We start from the raw sequence: 24,204 nt of genomic DNA, 5'->3' as shown, positions 1-24,204 counted from the left end.
TGTTACAGAATTGTTATTACACTGGAAATGCATATAGATAATAAAACAGATATGTCAGGGCTGGTGAAAGGTCCTCTTTAACTAACATTTGTGCCACAACAAGTTTTACTACCTCAGTGATGCACCTTAATTTTTAGTCCCTAATTAATATATCCAAAAATGTAATACCTAATTAGTGAGTCACACATTTAGTACCTAATGGGTGTCACAATTTTTAGTACCTGTCACATACACCATTAATTGCACACGACTTGGAAGCAGCTTGAAGCTCTTTCACATCAGCATTTAGCTTTCCATTCTTATGGTCCATCAGAAAAACAGAAAAATAAATGATAACTGATCCAGCATATTTTGAACATAAGTTTGCACTAAATTTATCATCCATGTTTTAAGCATCCATTATCAATTTGCATCGGTTTGTGTCACTGCCATCAGAGACAGTTATTTCTGAAGGCAGAAAAAGGACTGCAAGCAGTTTTCTCCTGTCAAAAAGAACTGATCTCTGATGGAAGTGACACAAACTAAACATAAGGACTCCCAGACTGTGAGAAACAAGATTGTCTGGTCTGCTGAAACCAGGATTTAAGTTGTTGGCCTCAATTCTAAGAGTCATGTATGTGGGAAACCAGACACTGCTTATCATCTACCCAATATCATCTCTACAGTGAAGCATAGTGGTGGCAGCATCATGCTGTGGGGGTCTTTTCAGTGGCTGGGACAGAGAGACTGGGGAGAATCTAGGGGAACTTGAATGGAGCACTATCTCCAATATCTTCCCTAGCACCTGAGGTGTTGACTCTTAGGAGAAAAGAAGCTGCCCCACCAGGAGGGGTCAGTGATAAAGATGACAGAAAAAAAATGCTTTGATTGGGCCTCAAAGTAACTACTATGGAGGAAGAGCAGGGTGAATGTGCTAAATACGGGCTCAAAGGCACGGTGTCAAACTCAGAGGTAACATCCTCCTGCTGTGAATGAGATGGTGAGTAAGTCATCTAGTCTACAATGTTGTCCATTATAAAACTACTACTAGAGGTGAAGGACAACTTTGACCTTTTACTACTGGCTGGAAGGCTGATGGAAAAAGTGCTGCTGTTGCTGTTACTTTTGTCACAGCCACCCATATTCTCACTGGCAGATGACGTAAAGCAAAACTCCCATGACATATTACCAAATGAATCGTCACTCTGTCTTTTACCAGACATTTTGGGGGTCTTTTACTAAGCTAAAATACGACTAAATTAGACGTATTTCAGGAGCAGATGGCGGCCCAACGGTTAGTTGTGCCACTATCTACAACTTTGGTCTGCTCACGCCAGTTCTAAAATTGTGGACGTGGGCGAGGAAGGGGACGGATTGGCAGGCCCGTCTTATTTATCATTTTCTACGACTGTTTGAGGCGTAGAAAATGCTTTAAGTGTAAGACAGCTCAGAAGCCGTCTTACATTTACAACTGTCACTGGATGCGCCGAAGTTATGGAGAGGCCTGCGCCTCTTCATAACTTTGGCGGAACCACCGCCAGCTATGGGCCTTTATTAAGACCGGCGTCTAAGACGTCAGTCTTAATAAATGCGCCTCTTTATTTTAAAAAAATATATACTTAGCAAGAAAAACACTGTACTGTTGGACACGGTCCAGTCAGGGCAGCACAGAAAATAAGGCAAAGAAAGGTGGTCGCCTCAGGCAGCACGACCCTGGAGATTTTTGGAAGCGCTCATCTTTCTATATGCTGTGGTTATGGTTCCCTTTCCAGTTCCTTCTGATAGGCTTCAGGCCAGAAGAGGCCTGCACCACATCGCTGAAAGCACCATGGAGGTATGTATATGTGTTTATTGTTTTTTATCGGGCACCATGCTGCTGGTCCACTATGGGGAAGGGAGAGGAGAGGCGCACTATGGGGGCATCTACTAGGGGCACTATTGTATAAATAGGGGTATTTTATACTGGCACATTTTATTGGGGGGCACTAGGGGAAGGGGGGGGCACTATGGTGACACTACTTTATATATAGGGGCATTTTATACTGGCACATTTTATGGAGGGCACTATGAGGGAGGGGGAGAGGAGAACTATGGGGGCATCTACTGGGGGCACTATATAGGGGTATTTTATACCTGCACACATTAGGACATTAGCTCAACTCGAGCCACTGAAGGGGTATTTTTGTACTGGTACACACAAGCATTGGCACAGATCATGGGAGACATTGGCTCTACTGGGGGCACTAAGAGGCTGTATTTTTGTACTGGCACACAGAACAGGGGTATTTTTTGTACTGGCACACGTTATATGGGCACTATGAGGACACTGTTTCTACTGGAGGCACTAAGAGGGTGTATTTTTTGTACTGGCACATATTATGCAGGTTACTATGGGGACACTGGCTCTACTGGGGGCAATAAGAGGAGGTATTTTTTGTACTGGCACACAATATGGTGGGACTTTTTGTACAGGTACACATTATAATGCCAGCATCAAACCCTTCTTCTGCCAGAGAGGGGACTGGAGTAGCCAGCCCTGTGTCTCATCTGTATTGGTTTGCACCATAATTCCTCCAGTGAAAATGAATACTGGTTTACTATAGGCCCTGAGTCTCAGGACTTATTTCCCATACCTTACCATCTCTTCTGGAGAGCAGCAACATGCGGTGACACCTTGACGGTGTCCAGGGGACCTAGCGTAGCGTTGTGTACACCCCAAACCCGGCCACTGCACATGCAACACTGTTCATGCAGTGAGCACACTGAACCTGCACTGATGCTTTTCTTTTTAATTTTTCAAAAATATTTATTTTGTTAGCTGAAAAAAAAAAAAAAAACATGCTAAATGCTCCCGCAAATTATCAGTATAAATCAATAGCATTTCAGTTTCTAAACAAGGGAGCATCTTATACACTGCAGCTTAAAGTCTGTACATTACACTTTGCCTTTTTAGTGACTGGGAAAATAGCCATTTCTGCAATAAAGTGGTGAAAGACTCAGGCTTTACGGATTTCTTTACTGTATTGGAGTCCGACTATCTATTAAATATACAGACCGGGTATACACTTTTCTGCAGAATGGCTATAAAGACCTGGCGGGTCATTAGGAGTTGGTGTGGAGTTAAGGCATCACTTATTTGCACCCCACTGTGGCATAATCCAAAGCTAGTGAATTTAAGCGATCTGAATTGTTGCCAGTATTGGAGGACTAAGAAGGTTCAGTATTTACATCAGGTGGTTAGTGGTGGACAAATTCTGTCCTCGATGGAAATAGGGCACAGAGCAAATTTGGGTGAGGTGGCCTGGTACGCATATTTCCAATTGAGGTCTGCACTTTCTAGCACTCTGAATAGTCATCCTCTCCTTATAGATACTCCTGAATTCCTACACGATTTTATTATTAAGAAAGCTGCCACGAAAATCAAAATATCACATTGTTATAGACACTTAATGAAACATTTTTTTCGGGGTCTTCTTTCTCCAGGACAGAAGTCCTGGTCTTTGTTACTTTCAGAGGTGGGTCCCCCAGATTGGGAGAATATAGGGGATAGTTTAAAATATGTTTCACATAATTTTAATCACACTGTTGTACAATTTAACATTTTGCACAAAATATATGTGACACCTCTGTGGCTATATAGAAGAGGACTTAGAGCCTCCTCTGACTGCCCACGTTGTGGCGACTCCGAGGCAGACCACTTACACCTGTTTTGGGATTGCCCAATGGTGGGTAGTTACTGGAGATCGGTCCAGACCACCTTGGCTTGTAAACTTAACATTGTTGTTCCTCTGTCTCCCAGGATATGGGTCTTGGGAGACCTATTGGAGGTTAATTATCAGCCCATAAAACGTCAATTATTGATCAAGGTTATGTTCCTGGCTAGGCTTCTTGTCGCTAGACTATGGTTTAGCTCCTCCGCTCCAGACTGCAGCAACTGGCTGGCTCTGGTCGAGAAAGTGAAAAGCTATGAGAAGATTCTGTACAAACAAAGAGGATCTTATCTAAAATGGGGTAAACTGTGGGAAGAGTGGGACATGGTTTAATTAATTTGGAACTTTCCTTTTTTATTATATACCTCTTTTTTTTTTTTTTTTTTCCTGCAAGGTTGGGAGGGGGGGGGGATAGGTGGGGTGGGTTGGGGATGATCTCAGAATTTATAATATTATAAATGTTATGCGGATATGTATTTTTGCATTATAAATAAAATATGGAAATTTAAAAAAAAAGTCTGTACATTACCTTTCTGAAATGTTAAAACACAGTGCTACCTGGCAATAAGAAATCTGGAGTACCAAATAAAATGAAATAATAGATTGAATTGTACCTTTGACATGTGATAGTACTGTTTAAATGCCATCAAAACATCCCCATTAATGTGAATTTCTTGATCTCCATATATTTTCTCTGGACAAACTTCATGTCCTGTTAATGCACTTTCCCAAGAAAACTTTGCACCCTAAATGAAAAAGATAAATAGTACAAAATACTGTTTGATTTAGCATCAGTATTTTTGGCGAAATACATTTCTATTTAATTTTATATTTCTGAAGAGTCAATATTTATAGTTGGTAAATGTAACTAAAACATAGGGGCACATTTATCAAGACTGGTGTTTTAGACAATTGACTTAATATACCCCTAAGGCTTCGTTCACATCACCGTTCAGCCTTTCCGTTCTCCTGCTCCGTTTAGGAGCAGAACGGAAAAGACGGATTCGACACATAACTGAGCCGAACAGAACCTAAGGACCCCACAGACTATAATGGGGTCCGTTAGGTTTCCACTCAGTAGATGATTTTGGAGCGAAGACAAAAAGTTGTGCATTCAGGACAATCTGATAGCCCCGGGAATAAGATTGACAGGGCAATCATATTCCCAATGGGGAGGTAAATCCTGACATCCACTCTCAGAAAACACATCGGCAAACTCGGATATAAAAGAGGGTACAGCCTTAGTAGTAACCACAGAAAAATATGTATTGAGACAATTATCAATGCAATAGTCCCCCTAATCCAGAATCTCCCTAGCTTGCCAATCGATAGTTGGATTATGCTTGGTAAGCCACGGTGAGGTGCAGGGAGACCTTCCAAGACAAAACACGAGATAACTTATTGATGAAGTCACCCACTCTTAATCGGATATCATGCAAAACTTGCGACAAGCTCCTCTGAGTAAGAGGGGCAGAATCAATAGCAAATACAGGAATGTATATATATTTTTTTATGTACTTGGTGATAACCTGTGCATGCAGACAAACCTAGCATCAATCAGGTTCACCCGAGCCCGCTGACGATAAATAAATTCAATTTCCACCGTTTTTGACTCTAGCACCACCTCGGCAGTCGGGAGAAATCGGGTACTCCCAGCAAAGGACAAATGCACATTTTCTGACTCCCCACTCACACCAGTCAGATGGGATTTAGACGTCCCTTTGTGTTTCTCTTTTTGCCGCTGAATGCTTGGACATATATTGATAAAAAGTCCCCTTTGACTGCAGGAAAAAAATATATATACACCATACTCCCTGCTTGCGACTCCTACTTTTGCAAGTAGATCCAGGAGTCGCTCCCGCTAACTGCATGGGTTCCTCCCTAGGTATAAGCTCAGGAGTCTCTTCACCCCAAAGAGTCAAAGGAATACGGTACGTTATGTAATAAAACGTCCTGAGAGAGCGGGCACCTAGATTTCTCTCTCAGGTGTCTATCAATACGTACAGCCAAAGATATAGTGGCTTCCAAAGACTCAGGATTCTCATGAAAGGCCAAAGCATCCTTCAGCCTCTCCGATAATCCCTGACAAATCTGGCTACGGAGAACTTGATCGTTCCACTCAGTATCTGTGGTCCACCTCCTAAATTCGAAACAATAGATGCAGGCCGCGTAATTTAGTCTTAGCCAGGGAGGTTCGGTCCAGGTCATCATAGAGGAGACCTAAAGCTCCGAAAAATGCATCTACTGATCGGAGAGACTGTGATCCGGTCGGCAGAGAAAAAGCCCAAGACTGGGCGTCCCCTTAAAGGCCCTGGAATGAGGTTAGGATCAGAGACAACCAATTCCTCCCCACATGGGCGAATGGAAGTCTCTGTCTCAGGCCCAGATACAAACAACAGGGAATATAACAAACAATACAATAAGAAAAGACAAGATTTATCTTAAAGTAGAAACTCCAGAAGCACCACAGAGTACAACCGACCAGCTAGTAAGAAGACCGGAAGGAAATCTATAAACTGCACCTCCAACAGTGAGAAGCGGCTACTTATGGGGAAGGTAAATTACCAACAAGCAACACCTGAAGCAAGGGGTGTGGCATTCACCAAAACACAGACACACTAAGATCTACAAGGAACTTGTCAATTTAACCCATGTGTTGCCGGTCTGTCCGATCTCCTGGTACCTGCCACGGGAACGTCTGTGACAGGTAGGAGGAGAGAATGTATGCCACAGAATGCGACGAGTTTTACACTTTGGAACTGTTTAGGACAAAACAGCTAGTGAAGGCCACTTTAGACTTTGTTGGCTAAGTATAGGTCTCTTTTGCTCCAAACTGCACCAGCTATGAGTTGTTTATGACGACATAAGTGTGCCATTAAGCAAGTGCCAGCAGAGTTATATGACTGCATTCACTTTTAGAGGTGTACTCATTAAGATATTAATGACCCATTCTCAGGATAGGTTATCAATATCATATTCATGGGGATCCAACTCCCAGCACACCAATGATCAGCTGCTTGAAGGGGCCAGGATACTTGAGCAAGCCCTGCGTCCTCTTCAGTGTTTACCTGCACAATGTCTACACTGTATTGGTAGTGAAGGGCAATTAAAGCTCCCTCTACCATTCAAGTTGTAATTATCTTACACCACCAATAATGTAGATGGCATGCAGGTAAACACTGAAGAGGACAAAATAGGTCATCAATATCTTTTAGCCAGAATCCCCATGAATGCTGAGGCCATGTAATCCAGTCGGCATTTGCTTATTGGCACATTTGTATTGCACGCAACCTATGCCAGGCACATTTACTGTAGGCGCCAAAGAGAAATGAACTACACTAACACAATGTAAAGTTTTATTTATGAGTTTCTATGTCCCAAACTCCCCTAGAGACCAGAACACCTGTCACATTTTGATTCATACATCCCCACCATCCAGAATGCTGTTTTAAAGTGGTTATCCAGTAAAGGACCCAACAACGGATCCATCACTGACATCTTCAAGGAGGCATCACTGATCACCTTTTCACGGATTTAGGCTTGGACACGGATGCGTGAATGAGGCTTTAGCTAGGTTGTGGGTTCCATCTCCTCCCCTGAGCTTTGAAGTTTTCTAGTGACCAGCTAGTAACCAGCGAAGGTGTGATCCATTGTCTGACTAATGTACTGTACCGTACCTTGCCTGTCTATGGATTCCGCTCATTGCACCCTGCCCCAATCTTGGAACTACTAACTGGACTACTCAGCTTGCCCCAAACTTGGAATAGGCATGTACAGTACTCAGCCTGTCCTGACCTTTGACCTTGTTCGGACTACATCTTTTGCCTGATCCCTTGGTGCTTTGTACCGGTGACTCTGACCCCTGTGGGTCAACAGCCAACTACACCAGGACTACTCGAGAACGTAGCGGCCGGATAGGTTCCACGTCCATGTACAGGAGTTAAAGGGTGAATACTAGGGAACGGCCAAGACAACATCCTTAGTTTTAGCCCAAAGTCAAAATGGATAGTTGGCACATTTGTCCACACTCACTGACCGTTATAGTAAGCTCAGGCCATGGACTCTGCTGACACAAACCAGAGGAGCCTTATAAAACTATTCCAGGAAATGGCTCAGCAACAAGAACGCCAAAAGCAGATAGCCTAAGAACTAAGTTGGAATAAGAAGTCTCTGGTGGCTAGCTGTGATTAGGGATGAGTGAATCGACTTCGAATGAAACATCCAAAGTCGGCTCGCATAAAACTTCGCTTCAATACTGTATGGAGCGAGCACTCCGTACAGTATTAGAATGTATTGGCTCAGATGAGCCGAAGTTATTACTTCGTGAAGTCTCACGAGACTTTGCATAATAACTTAATAAATTGATTTCTAATTGGAACCGAACCAGAGTTCGGGATTTTTTTTTTTTTACAGTAGAAATCAATTTATGACGTTATTACGCAAAGTCTCGCTAGACTTCACGAAGTAATAACTTCGGCTCATCTGAGCCAATAAATTCTAATACTGTACAGGGCACTTGCTTTGTACAGTATTGAAATTGAGTTTTATGCGAATTAAAGTTGGATGTTTCATGCGATTCGCTGATCCCTAGCTGTGAGGTTTCAACCTCATTGGATGCTCTGGCATCTCTTACACTCATATATAACTGCAGTTCCAGGAGTGTGCCAAGGAGGCGGCATGTGAAATAAGATCTCCTCACCTGGCCCCGACCTGTGTCTCCTTTGCCTCCAACTCCCTCATATACAACTCCTGAACCCATGCAGGTGTCTTCTGAGGAATGGCAGCATAGACATGATAATGAACTTTGCCTATATTGTTCCACATTACAATAAGGGGGGTTCATGTACAGTACAAACCAAGATATAACTTACATAGCAACCAAAATACTAAAACAAGATCTCACTGAGATCCCCTGGATCTCACAGGCAAGCAGGCTGAAGTGTATTACATTAAGTAATACACTTACAGCCAATGCTTTACAATACAGAAGTATTGTAAAGCATTGTAAAGGAGATCAGACCCCCAAAAGTTGAAGTCCCAGAGTGGGACCAAAAAAAAAAAAGTAAAGAAAAAAAGTTCAAGGCAACTGGACGTACTGTAGATTTCTTGAAAACGTTTCACTCGTTCTTCCAACGAGCTTTCTCAATTCTGAGTGATTGTACAAAAATTCTGGGAATAAATATGTAACTGAATCCACATCTGGTAATTATACCCAGCATTGGGTCAAAGGTGTTGATTTCATTATCCTAATTGGAGTCAGTAGGTGATAAAGACCTTCCCAGAAAAAGGTGTCAAGATTCAGCCGTGTACTTACATCTAAAAGGAACAGGTCACACCTTTGAAGACAGTCAAGTACGTGTTTTGGATAAGGAGGCCGATTGGTACAAACGAGGCGTGAAGGAGGCCATCTACGTAAAAATGGAGAAGCCAAGCTTGAACAGAGGTGGTGGGGGTGGGGGGGGGGGGGGTTAGACATCTATTGTCTGCCACGTATAATGCTGTCTTGACACCTTTTTCTGGGAAGTCTTTATCACCTACTGACAATTAGGATAATGGAATCAACACCTTTGACCCAATGCTGGGTATAATTACCAGATGTGGATTCAGTTACATATTTATTCCCAGAATTTTTGTACAATCACTCAGAATTGAGAAAGCTCGTTGGAAGAACGAGTGAAACGTTTTCAAGAAATCTACAGTACGTCCAGTTGCCTTGATTTATTCTTTACAGATATATACCCTAATACACTGCTCAAAAAAATAAAGGGAACACAAAAATAACACACCCTAGATCTGAATTAATTAAATATTCTTCTGAAATACTTTGTTCTTTACATAGTTGAATGTGCTGACAATAAAATCACACAAAAATAAAAGAATGGAAATTAAATTTTTCAACCCATGGAGGTCTGGATTTGGAGTCACACTCAAAATTTAAGTGGAAAAACACACTACAGGCTGATCCAACTTTGATGTAATGTTCTTAAAGCAAGTCAAAATGAGGCTCAGTAGTGTGTGTGGCCTCCACGTGCCTGTATGACCTCCCTACAACGCCTGTGCATGCTCCTGATGAGTCCGTGGTCTGTGGTCACCACCTGCAGAACCACTCCTTTATTGGGGGTGCTAATTGCCTATAATTTCCACCTGTTGTCTATCCCATTTGCACAACAGCATGTGAAATTGATTGTCACTCAGTGTTGCTTCCTAAGTGGACAGTTTGATTTCACAGAAGCGTGATTGACTTGGAGTTACATTGTGTTGTTTAGGTGTTCCCTTTATTTTTTTGAGCAGTGTATATTGCCAAACAGTCATCTCATCCTGCAAAAATGATACTCTACCTAAGACAATTGCCCAAAAACTGAATAAACTATGGCTCTCAGACTATGGAGACGCTAACATTTTTTTTTGTTTCAAAAATGCTATTATTGTGTAAAACTTAAATAAATAAAAAAGTAGATATATTAGGTATTGCCGCATCTGTAAGAACCTGCTGTATAAAAATATCACATGGCAACCTATTAGGCGAATACCGTTAAAAAAAGTAAGTGTCAAAAAAGCCATTTTTTTGTCACCTTACATCACAAAAAGTGTAATACCAAGCGATCAAAAAGTCATATGCACCTCAAAATTGTACCAATCAAACCATCATCTCATACCGAAGAAAATAAGCCCCTACATAAGATAGTTGTTGGAAAAAAAACTATGATTTATTATGTAGAACTGAAACAACCCCCAAAAAAATTGTAATATATGGTATCGTCACGTCCTGCTCTATAAAAATACCACATGATCTAACATGCTCAGCCTGCGGCCCTCCAGCTGTTGCAAAACTACAACTCCCAGCATGCCCAGACAGCCTACAGCAAGGCATGGTGGGAGTTGTAGTTTTACAACAGCTGGAGGGCCGTAGGTTGAGCATCACTGATCTAACCTGTCAGATGAATGTTGTAAATAACAAAAAATAAAAACTATACCTTACCTCACAAAAAGTGTAATATAGAGCAACCAAAAATCATATTGTACCCTAAAATACTACCAAAAAAAATGCCACTTTATCCAGTAGTTTCCAAAATGGGGTCACGTTTTTGGAGTTTCTACTCTAGAGGTGCACAAGGGGGGCTTCAAATGGGACATGGTGTAAAAAAAAACTGTCCAGCAAAATCTTTCTCCCAAAAACCATATGGCGTTTCTCTCCTTCTGCACCCTGCCGTGTGCCCGTACAGCAGTTTACGACCACATATGGGGTGTTTATGTAAACTACAGAATCAGGGCAATAAATATTGATTTTTGTTTGGTTGTTAACCCTTGCTTTGTTACTGGGGAAATTTTTTTATTAAAATGGAAAATCTGCCAAAAAAGTGAAATTCAGAAATTTCCTCTCCATTTTCCATTAATTCTTGTGGAAGACCTAAAAGGTTAACACAGTTTGTAAAATCAGTTTTGAATACCTTGAGGGTGTAAATTCTAAAATGGGGTCACTTATTTGGAGTTTCTACTCTAGGGGTGCATCAGGGGGTCTTCAAATGTGACATGGCAGCTTAAAATGATGCCAGTGAAATCTGCCTTCCAAAAACCATATGGCGTTCCTTTCCTCCCGCGCCCTGCCGTGTGCCTGTACAGGAGTTTACGACCACAAATTGGGTGTTTATATAAACTACAGAATCAGGGCAATAAATATTGAGTTTTGTTTGGTTGTTAAACCTTGCTTTGTTATTAGAAAAAATGGATTGTAATGGAAAATCTGCCAAAAAAGTGAAATTCATCTCCATTTTCCATTAATTCTTGTGGAACACTTAAAGGGTTAACAAAGTTTGTAAAATCAGTTTTGAAGACCTTGAGGGGTGTAGTTTCTAAAATGGGGTCAATTTTGGGTGGTTTCTATTATGTAAGCCTCAGTGACCTCAGACCTGAGCTGGTCCTTAAAAAGTGGGTTTTGGAAATTTTCTGAAAAATGTGCTTCTAAACTTCTAAGCCTTTTTACGTCCCCAAAAAATAAAATGGCATTCACAAAATGATCCAAACATGTAGTAGACGTATGGGGAATGTAAAGTAATAACTATTATTAATTATTACTATTATAAAAGGTAGAAAAATAGAAATTTGTAAATGTGCTAATTTTTCAAAAATGTTGGTAATTTTTTATTTTTAAATAAAAATTAAATATTTTTACTCAAATTTACCACTGTCATGAAGTACAATATGTGATGAGAAAACATTTTCAGAATGACCTGGATAAGTAAAACAGTTTTAAAGTTATCACCGCATAAAGTGACATGTCAGATGTGCAAAAAATGGCCTGGTCCTTAAAGTGAAATATGGCAGGGTTCTTAAAGTGAAACTGAATTACAGGATCGCGCTCGAGTCCGCACGATAGACGAGATCGCGCTGCTATTGAGGCCGGCGGCGTATGCGCCGCCTGTACAAGCGCGGTCCCGGCGACTGAGCTGGGTGTCAATTAGACTGCATAGAGGCGGGGTTAGGGCAGGGGAGTTACAGCCTGGAGTGAGGGAAGGGCTACCCCCTTGACTTCTATCATGACTTGTGGAGCTGGAGAAGAGTACTTTATAAGGCGATTTTTTTCATGCATATACATGGCAGAAAAGCGGGACAAGACTGTATGATAACACAATGAGGATGATCTATAAGGTACTTTTGATAGTTTATTATGTGAAATGCAGGTGAAAGGTTCGCTTTAAGGGGTTAATGTCTAAACAGCTGGAAACAAAAGTGAGTATACCCCTAATTGAAAATGGCCAAATTGTGCCCAATTAGCAGTTTTCCCTCCCCAGTGGCATGTGACTCGTTAGTTTCCCACCCAGTGGCATGTGACTAGTTAGTTTCCCTCCCAGTGGCATGTGACTCGGGCGACAGTAGACCAGGCACTCCAGGAGTTTAGAGATGAAGGGAAGATTGGAGACAGGTTTGTAGTTAGTTGCACTGGACTTGCCAAGATAAGTTTTTTATGAGTGTTTGTAAGAGGAGGGAACAATACCAGAAGAGAGATAGAGAGGTTGAAGATTTTAGTTCGGTGAAGAGTGTCAGCTGGGGAGAGAGACTGGAGGAGGTGTGGGGGAATATGCTCAGAAGTGCATGTGGTAGGGTGTGAAGAAGAGAGTATCCTATAAATTACGGTAAAGAACAGGTACCCTCTTCCATTGATCCCTGAACTCGGATTGCCTGCATGGCACCAAGATCTTCTCCAAGATGGGTCTACTTGGTACTTACGAACTTATATGCATCCAGCAGGGCAACTAATGGAGAAACGCTTTCAATACTCTTTATGATCATTACAAGTACCTGGTTATGCCATTTGGGCTCAGCAATGCCCCAGTGGTCTTCCAGGAATACGTAAATTATATTTTCCAGAACCTCCTATATTCTTCTGTCATTGTCTATCTGGATATTTTGATATACTCATTTGATCCAGTAAATTATCGCCAACACGTCTGCAAGGTGCCCCACAGATTAAGAGAAAAATGTATGCCAAATTGGAGAATTGTGTCTATGAAAGAACCTCCCTCCTGTTTCTACAGTACCATGGCATGCAAAAGTCCATGGTACATCTGGTCAAAATGACTGTGAACAGTTAAGCAAGTTGAGATGAAATGATCTCCAAAAGGCATAAAGTTAAAGATAACACATTCCCTTTGCATGTTAAGCAAAAAAAAAAATCTTCATCTTTTACATTTTCAAAACAGCAAAAAAGAAAAAGGATCCTATGCAAAAGTTTGTGCACCTTGTATGATTAGTAACTAGTAGCACCCTTTTTTTTAAAAAAAGTAAACACTTTAGCCAGACAATTCTTGTTAGAGGGATTTTAATTCATTCCTCATTGCAAAAGTATTTCAGTACTGTGAGATTCCTGGGGCATCTTGCATACACTGCTCTTTTGAGGTCCAGCCACAGATTTTCAATGATGTTAAGATCAGGGTACTGTGAGGGCCATGGTAAAACCTTCAGCTTGAAGTAGTCTATTGTGGATTTTGAGGTGTGTTTAGGATTAGTATCTATTTGTAGAAGCCAACACCAGTTTTTTTTTTTTGTGTTCTGTTTGCTTCAAGAATTTGCAGAAATGTAATTGAATCTATTGTTCCCTCTACCCATGAAATGTTCCTCATGCCATTGGCTGCAACACAACCCCAAAGAATGATTTATCCACCCCCATGCTTAATGGTTGCAGAGGTGTTCAGTTCATGAAATTCTGTTCCCTTTTTTCTCCAAACATACCTTTGCTCATTGTGGGCAAAGAGTTCTATTTTTGCCTCATCAGTCTACAAGACTTGTTTCCAAAATGCATTAGGCTTGTTTAGATGTTCTTTTGCAAATTTCAGTAATTTTGACCAGGGGCTCCCAAACTTTTGCATACCACTATTAATTATTTCCAACCAAGGGGTACCGATGGACCATGAAAAATTATCTGCAGTACTGCTTTGACTATGACCCACTGGCTTATGTGTTATTTAAGGCTTTCCTGTACAGATGAACGAATCAGTTTGTAAAGAACTTCCCAAAAATTATTCCGTTAAGATAAACCTAAAGCTTTTTCAGGTTTGCTTTGGACAAATCCAGTAAAACAGCATGCAACACCATTTTACTGCATATGTTGGCTGGAAAAAGCACGAGGGAAAAAGATGAAGGATGCTCACATCACCGTAAAAAGAAGTGTGGGGGGGGGGTTTGCCCTGAACAGCTCACAGACTAGCAGATAACCTGGATGAGCCAATCGGTGCTGCAGTAGGCAGGGAGGTGCCCTTGCAGAACAAGCAGAACGTTATTATGTGCTGGTCTGTGAATGAGGGTAGATAGGTCTATGATGTGTCTGACAGAAAACGATCTTAGGGACAGTATAAAGTCACAATCAAGCTTCTATTCTAGTGTCAGGGACAGTTTAGCGAAAGGCTAGAAAGAATAATTTTGTAGAATATGAAAAGGTAGGGAAGGCTTTCAGCGAGGGAATAAGGAGTAAGGAGCTGAGGAAGGGTGTGTTAGCAGCACCTTCTAGCACAGCTGCTGCCGAACCTCAAAAGCACCGGCAAGAACTTTTTTCCCCATTTAAACAGAAATGCTGCTTCCCCCCCCCAACCAGAGTTCAAATGTGGGTGTGGGGGTAATAAGCTCAATACAACTTTACAACGCCTGTTTTACAATCCAAAGCGTATGGTTTTAAGTCTCAGTGAAAATGCTTGAAATAGTAGTCTGAAATATGGGATAGGGCATCTGCAGACAGTTCAAGTTTTTTTTTCCTGTAAAAATATCAATACAAGAAATAGTAGTCCAAAATCTGTGACAGAGCATCTCCAGACCGTTCAAAAGTGGTGTGTGGGGTGGAAAATTCTCATAGTACGGTAGGTTGACAATTTGTTTTTTACACTATAGAAAGCTTTTTTCAGAATTTAAATATATGAACGCACATAGGACATTAGGCCCAAATCTGTTAGTGGCACTAATACATTTCCAAAGTTAACTGTAAGTAGCAGTCTTTTCAGTGTGTTTGTAGAAAGGGAAGGACTACAGGTCCTTCTCAAAAAATTTGCATATTGTGATAAAGTTCATTATTTTCTGTAATGTACTGATAAACATTAGACTTTCATATATGTTAGATTCATTACACACCAACTGAAGTAGTTCAAGCCTTTTATTGTTTTAATATTGATGATTTTGGCATACAGCTCATGAAAACCCAAAATTCCTATCTCAAAAAATTAGCATATCATGCAAAGGTTCTCTAGACGAGCTATTAACCTAATCATCTGAATCAACTAATTAACTCTAAACACCTGCAAAAGATTCCTGAGGCTTTTAAAAACTCCCAGCCTGGTTCATTACTCAAAACCGCAATCATGGGTAAGACTGCCGACCTGACTGCTGTCCAGAAGGCCATCATTGACACCCTCAAGCAAGAGGGTAAGACACAGAAAGAAATTTCTGAATGAATAGGCTGTTCCCAGAGTGCTGTATCAAGGCACCTCAGTGGGAAGTCTGTGGGAAGGAAAAGGTGTGGCAGAAAACGCTGCACAACGAGAAGAGGTGACCGGACCCTGAGGAAGATTGTGGAGAAGGACCGATTCCAGACCTTGGGGGACCTGCGGAAGCAGTGGACTGAGTCTGGAGTAGAAACATCCAGAGCCACCGTGTACAGGCGTGTGCAGGAAATGGGCTACAGGTGCCGCATTCCCCAGGTCAAGCCACTTTTGAACCAGAAACAGCGGCAGAAGCGCCTGACCTGGGCTACAGAGAAGCAGCACTGGACTGTTGCATGTCATTCGGAAATCAAGGTGCCAGAGTCTGGAGGAAGACTGGGGAGAGGGAAATGCCAAAATGCCTGAAGTCCAGTGTCAAGTACCCACAGTCAGTGATGGTCTGGGGTGCCATGTCGGCTGCTGGTGTTGGTCCACTGTGTTTTATCAAGGGCAGGGTCAATGCAGCTAGCTATCAGGAGATTTTGGAGCACTTCATGCTTCCATTTGCTGAAAAGCTTTATGGAGATGAAGATTTCATTTTTTAGCACGACCTGGCACCTGCTCACAGTGCCAAAACCACTGGTAAATGGTTTACTGACCATGGTATTACTGTGCTCAATTGGCCTGCCAACTCTCCTGACCTGAACCCCATAGAGAATCTGTGGGATATTTGGAAGAGAAAGTTGAGAGACGCAAGACCCAACACTCTGGATGAGCTTAAGGCCGCTATCGAAGCATCCTGGGCCTCCATAACACCTCAGCAGTGCCACAGGCTGATTGCCTCCATGCCACGAAGCAGTCATTTCTGCAAAAGGATTCCCGACCAAGTATTGAGTGCATAACTGAACATAATTGTTTGAAGGTTGACTTTTTTTTGTATTAAAAACACTTTTCTTTTATTGTTCGGATGAAATATGCAAATTTTTTTAGATAGGAAATTTGGGTTTTCATGAGCTGTATGCCAAAATCATCAATATTAAAACAATAAAAGGCTTGAACTACTTCAGTTGGTGTGTAATGAATCTAAAATATATGAAAGTCTAATGTTTATCAGTACATTACAAAAAATAATGAACTTTATCACAATATGCTAATTTTTTTTAGAAGGACCTGTATTTGTCTTTAAGTTCCAGACAACAGACTTGCAAACCGTTCCATAGTTTTAGTGTATCTTTGAACATTAGACCAAATGTCAGAAATACGGAAGGAGTTCCAGACAAAAGACCCATGGCCAGGTCAGGTCCTCCCAGAGCTAGAATGTGGGTAGTAGCAGCATCAGCTATCCAGCCAGAAGTAGTAGTAGGCAGTTCTGCCTGGCTTCTGAAAGGCACAATTTTATCATGGAGGAGAAAGAGGATGAAATTGTGGGTTGGATGACTCACTCCTCCTTTTAGTCACAGCAGTATGACATGGAGGTGACTTCTGAGTCAAGCCTTTCAGTGGAGTTGTCTATGTCTTCTCTGCCCTTTCCCAGTAGGGCACCTTCTTTTTTTTCTAAGAATAGGCAACAAAACCCCACCAACAGCAGATAGTCAAGAGAGTGTCCCTGTTGATAACTTTGGTGACAGCAGCCAGTGCTTGGAATGCCCTGAGGAGGAGGTTGAGGAGGAGACAGGGGGCCTCATGCACAGCTGTACTGTGGTTCTGTGGTGGGGGCAGGAACAGTGGCAAATACAGAGCAGAGAACTGTGAGGAGGGTCACGGAGCCCACCATAAAATATCACAGTCTGATAAAAGTGTCAGGGAGAGTGAGGACTCCAAAGATAATTATGTGTTAGACAGGACCTGGAAGCCGAATCAGGCTGTTGAGGAGGAGATAACATCAGAGGTGGGCAGCAGCAATAAAGAGCAGGGGTGATGTATGGCCAGAACCTCCAAAAGAACTGCCAGAGCCAAATCAGTGTTGCTGCAGGTGATGCTGCTGACACAGTAGGTGCATTAGGCACAAACAATGGCAAATCTAAGCCAAGCTCGGCAACCTCTAGCTCTGTACGAGTATCTACCATCTGGCAGTTTTTGTTTACGCTGACGGAAGACAGAAGCAGTGCCCTATGCAAGATCTGCAAGAGGAAAATAAGCCGTGGGCAGTCAAACACAAACATATCCACCACAGCTCTACTGAACCATATGAATCCCATGGGAAAACAGAGATGGCCAGCAGCTACCACAATAAGGCCTCTTTCACACGAGCATGGCGTGTGAGGGCCCGATAAGATGCGGGTGTGTTGCGGTAAAATGTGCAATTTTTTCAGCGCAAGTGCAAAGCGTTTTAATGCGTTTTGCACGCGCGTGAGAAAAATCACCATGTTTGGTACCCAGACCCAAACCCAGACTTCATCACTGAAGTTCAGGTTTGGGTTAGGTGTTGTGTAGATTTTATTATTTTGCCTTATAACATGGTTATAAGGGAAAATAATAGCATTCTTAATACAGAATGCAAAGTAAATTAGGGATGGAGGGGTTAAAAAAAAAAAAAAAAAAAAAAAAGTTAACTTACCTGCTCCATAGCTGCCGGTCTCTGTTCTATCTTCAGGACCTGGCAAAAGACCTGTGGTGACGTCACTATGGTCCAATCACATGGTTCATCACCATGGTGAGGAACCAAGTGATTGGATCATGTGATGTGACGTCACCACAGGTCCTTAGCCGGCAGCTTAACATTACAGAAGAAGACAGAGATCCACAACTACACGATCAAGTGGACTCTGTGAGTTAATTATTTATTTTTTTAACCCCTCCATCACTATTTTACTTTGCATTCTGTATTCATGTTATAAGGGAAAATAATACAGATCGGGTCCCCGGCCTGATCGTCACCTAGAAACCATGTGTGAAAATTGCACCGTATCCCCACTTGCTTGCGGATGCTTGCGATTTTCACGCGGCCCCATTCACTTCTATGGGGCCTGCGTGGCGTGAAAAACGCAGAATATAGAGCATGCTGCGATTTTTCACACAACGCACAAGTGATGCATGAAATTCACAGCTCATGTGCACAGCCCCATAGAAATGAATGGGTCAGGATTCAGTGCGGGTGCAATGCGTTCACCTCACACATTGCACCCGCGCAGAATACTCACCCGTGTGAAAGGGGCCTAAGAGTTTCCTCATTCTCTAAGCCTGCAAATCATCTTTTTTAATCGGATATCTTCATGTATCTATTGTCTGGAATGTTAGACTTTGTTAACTATGTTTGCACTAAGCACTTTATATTTAAACCCTACTAGTTACAGTATACGTATCTATGTAGTCTGACAATAGATTTGAATGCTGTATTTGACCCAGTTAGCTCTTTTGTTACATGCTATGTGTTAATACCGGGCCACTGTTACCTCTATCATTATATGTACGGTGTTGTAGAAATATTAATAGTTGTGATCAGCTCGCATCAAAGTTTGTGTAAGGAAAAAGGTAAATCCCTTTTCCCTCAGCTGCAGTCAGAGACAGACCCAGGTGCTACCATCTTAATTGAAATTCTGAGCAACTCCTCCCGCCCTGCTCAGTCTGCGTCTTTTATTTACTAACAAAAGGTGTAAAAGGGGCTGGCCCAAGACAAGGATTTGACATACAGGAAGTGATGACCTGTCAAAGGACAGGGAGGGGCAGCCAATGCACACACCCCATCCCTGTATAAGGAAGGATGAGTCATGCCCATTGCCCGACCAGCAAGGTGTCCGCGTGCTCACAAACCAGCAAACGCCCCCCTACACACTGAGAACACGTCTCAAAGCCCATGAGAAGGTTTTCATACTGACGGTTTTACCACTGGTCCCGATTCAGCCAAAGAACCTTCTGCTAGAGTGTTCTCTGGCTAAATCCGACACAGGAAGACAGATGACAATCTATAAAAACCCACACACATCCTAAGATAAAATGTCCGCATAATAACATTTCCACAACAACGGTATTTGCCATTGTTGTGACATTTTTTATTATTTATTTCTTTGATGTTTAATTAAATTAATAAAGATCTTGTTACCCAGTATCTGGTTACTTTTTCGTGGGGGTTTATTGTACCTTGGTTTGGTGTATTTGATAGTGTTTGGCCCCACATCATTCCAACAACGGTATATCTTTTTTGGAGGGATTTGAAAAAGCATGACACATGCGTCGGAGCGGCGTTTTTAAACATGCTGTTTGTTAGCACTGTCAATCATGCGTTTACCCACAGCTATAAATATCAGTGTCAGTTAGAAAAGATTTAATATTCCTGTCATTGCGTTCAATAGCTTAGTCAGAGGAGAGAAAAAAAGAAAAGTCATTAAAAATAAATAAATGTTCTCCTAAAAATTATGAGTTTTAGGAGACTAGAGTGTGTTATATACCAATTTCCAGGGCAACTGGGCACATTTTGGGACAAATTGATTTTGGTCCAAATGAAACCTTTAACCCCTTAAGGACCCGAGCCGTACATGTACGGCGTTGAGGGATGCGACTTAATGACCAGGGCCGTACATGTACGGCAGACTGATCAGGCGTGTGCAGGTGCTACGCCCGCCCGATCAGCGACAGGGGTCCGGCAGTCACTGATAGCCGAACCCCTGCTGTATGCACCAGCAAAGGTAAAAACACTGATGCCGGTGCATTAACCCTTTCACTGTCGCGGTCAGCGCTGACCGTTGCTTGTGTAGGATCCTGCCGGGTGTGGGGTGGGCATCAGGTCCCTGCACTGCTGTGACGGAGACCTGATGGCAGCCTGATGCCTTCCTTAGGCATTGTGGCTGCCTTCCGTGAGAGCCTGTGAGATCCAGCCCCGCAAGATCTCACAGGCAGTGTATTACAGTGTGTGATACACTTACAGCCAATGCATTACAATACAGAAGTATTGTAATGCATTGTAAAGGGGATCAGACCCCCAGAAGTTGAAGTCCCAGAGTGGGGGGGGGGGGGAAGTAAATATAAAATAAAAACTGTTTTCACCTTACACCACTAAAAGTGCAACACCAAGCAATCAAAAAGGCGTATGCCCCCCAAAATAGTACCAAACAGTCACCTCATCCCGAAAAAAATGAGCATCTACCTAAGACAATCGCCCCAAAAAATAGACACTTATGTGCCTGTCCAGCATCTGCAGGTGCCATTCTGAATTCAACTGTATTGCTGTCATCAGGACGATGATTCAGTTTCATACTGTGGTGCAAACAGCATTTTGTGCTGCACCGTGGTATTAGGTTTTGCAGAAGCAGTAGTGGCCACTTTTAGTTTTTTTTCCAGGGCCACTTTAAGTTCCCAGTCTGCCAATAGCTACCTTAATGGCCACGGCCCCATGATTAGGTGTTTCAGAGTAGGTCTGGCACTGAAACTACACAGCTTTGTTCACTGTTTGATAAAAAGGAGCTGGTTAGTACAGCACTGCTGGCATTCATTTCAATGGGAGCAGTGTTGTAGTAACCAGCTCCATCTACTACATGATGAATATTCTGCCACAGATGTACGTTAGAGATTATCCCCTGATTGATTGTGAGTGATAGCCCCTGTACAAGCACTGGTAGATAGCTGAACTCACTAATATCTCCAGATATAGACACCAGTTGCATGTGATGATCCAGTGAGGAGAGTACAATGGTGAAGCTTTGATCATTTATTGATTTGTCTTGAAAACAAATGCAGGGAAATGAGGGTATGCTAGAGGATATTAGAGGTCAAAAAGAATAGCTCTCACCATCATGAAGGTCTGCGACAAAGAGGAAGTACGAAGGACCTTTCAGAGGATGTGATGTCACAAAAGAGGGAGGAGAGCAGTGCAATGGGAATTTACATAACACACATAAATGAATTATAAGAATAACCACAGGGTGGCAGCGTTACACAACATGGTAAATGATAATATAATGCAAACACAAATTGTAGAATACAAGAATAAAGGCTGGAACAGCACACTCCCCGTCTGAAATCCTTGGATTTCACTATATATGCAATTACCGAAATGTCCATGAAATGTTGGAACCTGAAAGATAAAAATCAAACAAAAAGAACATACTGGAACTGGTGAACTGGAACAGTCCAACGCCTTGAGTCTTCCGGTTGCCAGGAATAAAGTTCCTCAAGTAAAGAATCATTCCTCCACGGGTAAGAGGAGAACAATCTCAGATGCAGGCCTGATAAAGGATTTGGGATGGCCTTGTTTTGCGATGGTCACTTCCACCTTGCGAACTTTGCCATCTTCACTGATGAAGACCTTTGAGATGAGTCCCATGGGCCAGGAGTTTCTTTCCACCTTTTGGTCTTTCATGAGTACGAGATCTCCTATCTGTAAGTTTGGCTTGACCTGTTGCCACTTTCTACGTGCTTGCAGAAGCGTTAAATACTCTTTTTTCCACCTGCTCCAGAAACAGTCGGCCAGATGTTGAACGTGCTTCCACTGTTTCAGATATATGTTACTAGAAGAAGACTCTTCAGGTGGATTAGGAACAGATCCAAACTTCTGAGTGAGAAGAGTTGCTGGAGTAAGAATGGCAGGGGATTCTGGATCCATAGATACAGGTACAAGAGGTCTTGAGTTGACAATAGCGGATACCTCAGCCAGGAAGGTAGTCAAAGTCTCATGGGTGAGCCTTGAGAAGTTTGAGTTCATAAGCATACAGTCCAATATTTTGCGGGTGATGCCTATCATTCTTTCCCATGAACCGCCCATATGAGAGGCATGCGGGGGGTTAAAGATCCATGTACAACCATTATTGGCTAAGTAGTCTTGAACTGGTTTAGAGTCAATTTGCAACTCTCGACAGGCTCCTATGAAGTTGGTTCCACAGTCAGATCTTATTTGCTTTACTGGTCCTCTGATGGCGAGGAATCGTCTTAAAGCATTGATGAAGCTAGAAGCGTCCATGGATTCTATTGCTTCAATGTGTATAGCACGTACACTTAAGCATGTAAACAACACTGCCCATCGTTTGCTTTCTGCATGACCACCTCTGGTCTTACGTGCAGTGACTGTCCATGGCCCAAAGACGTCCAGACCAACATAAGTGAACGGTGGTTCGGTGCTAGTCCTATCAACTGGCAAATCAGACATTTGTTGATGTTGTAATTTTCCTCTTGCCTTGCGACAGTTAATGCAATGGTGAATAATATGAGCAACCTGTCTTTTTGCTCCCACTATCCAAAGACCTGCGGCTCTTAAAGCGCCCTCAGTAAAATGTCGGCCTTGATGCTGGACTCTTTCATGATAATGCCGTATCAACAGTGTAGTAACGTGGTGTTTGGCAGGAATAATAAGGGGATTCATTTCTGCAATCTCTAGCTTAGCCTTGTTTAGGCGACCACCAACTCTCAGCATGCCACGATCATCAATTACTGGTTTCAAGTTGACAATGGGGCTGCCTTTTGGTATATCTTGCTTGTCATGTATACATTTCAGTTCCATTTTAAAGGCACTCTGCTGTACGTTACGTATCACAAGCAATTCACTTAGAATAATGTCTTCTGCCGTTAGAGGTTTATGGCACAGGTGCCAACTGCGACAGTCAGTGTTATGCTTCTCAGCATGAAAACAATGAACAATGTGGACTAACCTTGCAATGATGTGAATGAGTCTTGACCATCTAGAGAAGCGTTCAAAGCGATGACAGCCCAAGCCAGTGCTCCTTTCAGACTCGGTGACGAAGGTACTAACTTCAGGCCGAATCTCTGGATCTTCATGAGGGTCCTGGAGACTGAAGACGTCTTGGATAGAAGTTTCTTCATTCTGGTTCAGCAGAAACTCTGGACCTGTCAACCAAGAAGAAGTTGCAGAGACTCTTCCAGATGCCGGTCTGGTGGCGCAATCTGCAGGATTGAGATGAGATGGAACATAGTGCCACTGTTCAGGTTTAGAGGATCTTCTAACCCTTTCGATGCGGTTACTGATATAAACGTAGAAGCGTTTTGACTGGTTGTAGATGTAACCCAGGACAACCTTACTGTCTGTGTAAAATTGAATGTCATCCACCTGAATATCCAGCTCACGTTGTATAAAGTCCGCAATCTCTACGGCTAGCACAGTCCCACAAAGTTCGAGTCTAGGAATGGTGTGCTCAGGTTTTGGAGCTAATTTTGCCTTTCCAAACAGAAATCCAACATGTGCTTGATTGGAATAGTCTATTACCTTTAAATAAGCAACAGCTGCGATGGCTTCAGTAGACGCATCTGAGAAAATGTGGATTTCTCTCCTCAGAGTGGCTGTAAGGGATGTTGGAGTGTAACACCTTGGTATGTGAATACTGTCTAATGCATGCAAGCATTCCTTCCACAACTCCCACTTTGGTTGTTTGTCAGAGGGCAGTGGAGCATCCCAGTCAGATACAGACTCTGAGAACTGTCTTAACAGGAATTTGCCTTGTACAGTCAAAGGTGCCACAAATCCCAGGGGATCATATAGGCTGTTCGCCAGCTGTTCTATGGCCTCCTCCGCTGTAGGGAAGGATTTGAGTGCGTCGTCCACATAGAAGTCTCTCACGACAAAGTTTCTGGCATGTTCCCCAAATTATGACTCACCATCTAAGGCAGCCCTCCGTAGGCCATATGTAGCAACCGCAGGTGAAGGACTGTTACCAAACACGTGCACCTTCATGCGG

At 42.5% G+C, this 24,204-nt stretch overlaps 1 protein-coding gene across 1 annotated transcript in view; it reads right to left on the bottom strand.

Annotated features, from left to right (window-relative positions):
• PGGHG (protein-glucosylgalactosylhydroxylysine glucosidase) overlaps positions 1–24,204 on the bottom strand; it is a 344,294-nt gene that overhangs the window by 212,408 nt on the left and 107,682 nt on the right. The window contains exon 6 of the mRNA XM_044269473.1: positions 4,304–4,435. Within this exon, the coding sequence (XP_044125408.1) occupies positions 4,304–4,435 (132 nt within the window). The remainder of the gene's footprint in view (positions 1–4,303; positions 4,436–24,204) is intronic.

This window comes from Bufo gargarizans, chromosome 10 (genome assembly GCF_014858855.1).
Source record: "Bufo gargarizans isolate SCDJY-AF-19 chromosome 10, ASM1485885v1, whole genome shotgun sequence".
NCBI classification, from domain to species: Eukaryota; Metazoa; Chordata; class Amphibia; order Anura; family Bufonidae; genus Bufo; species Bufo gargarizans.
The sequence above is the reverse complement of the archived record's forward strand: the minus strand, read 5'-3'. Positions and strand labels throughout refer to the sequence as shown.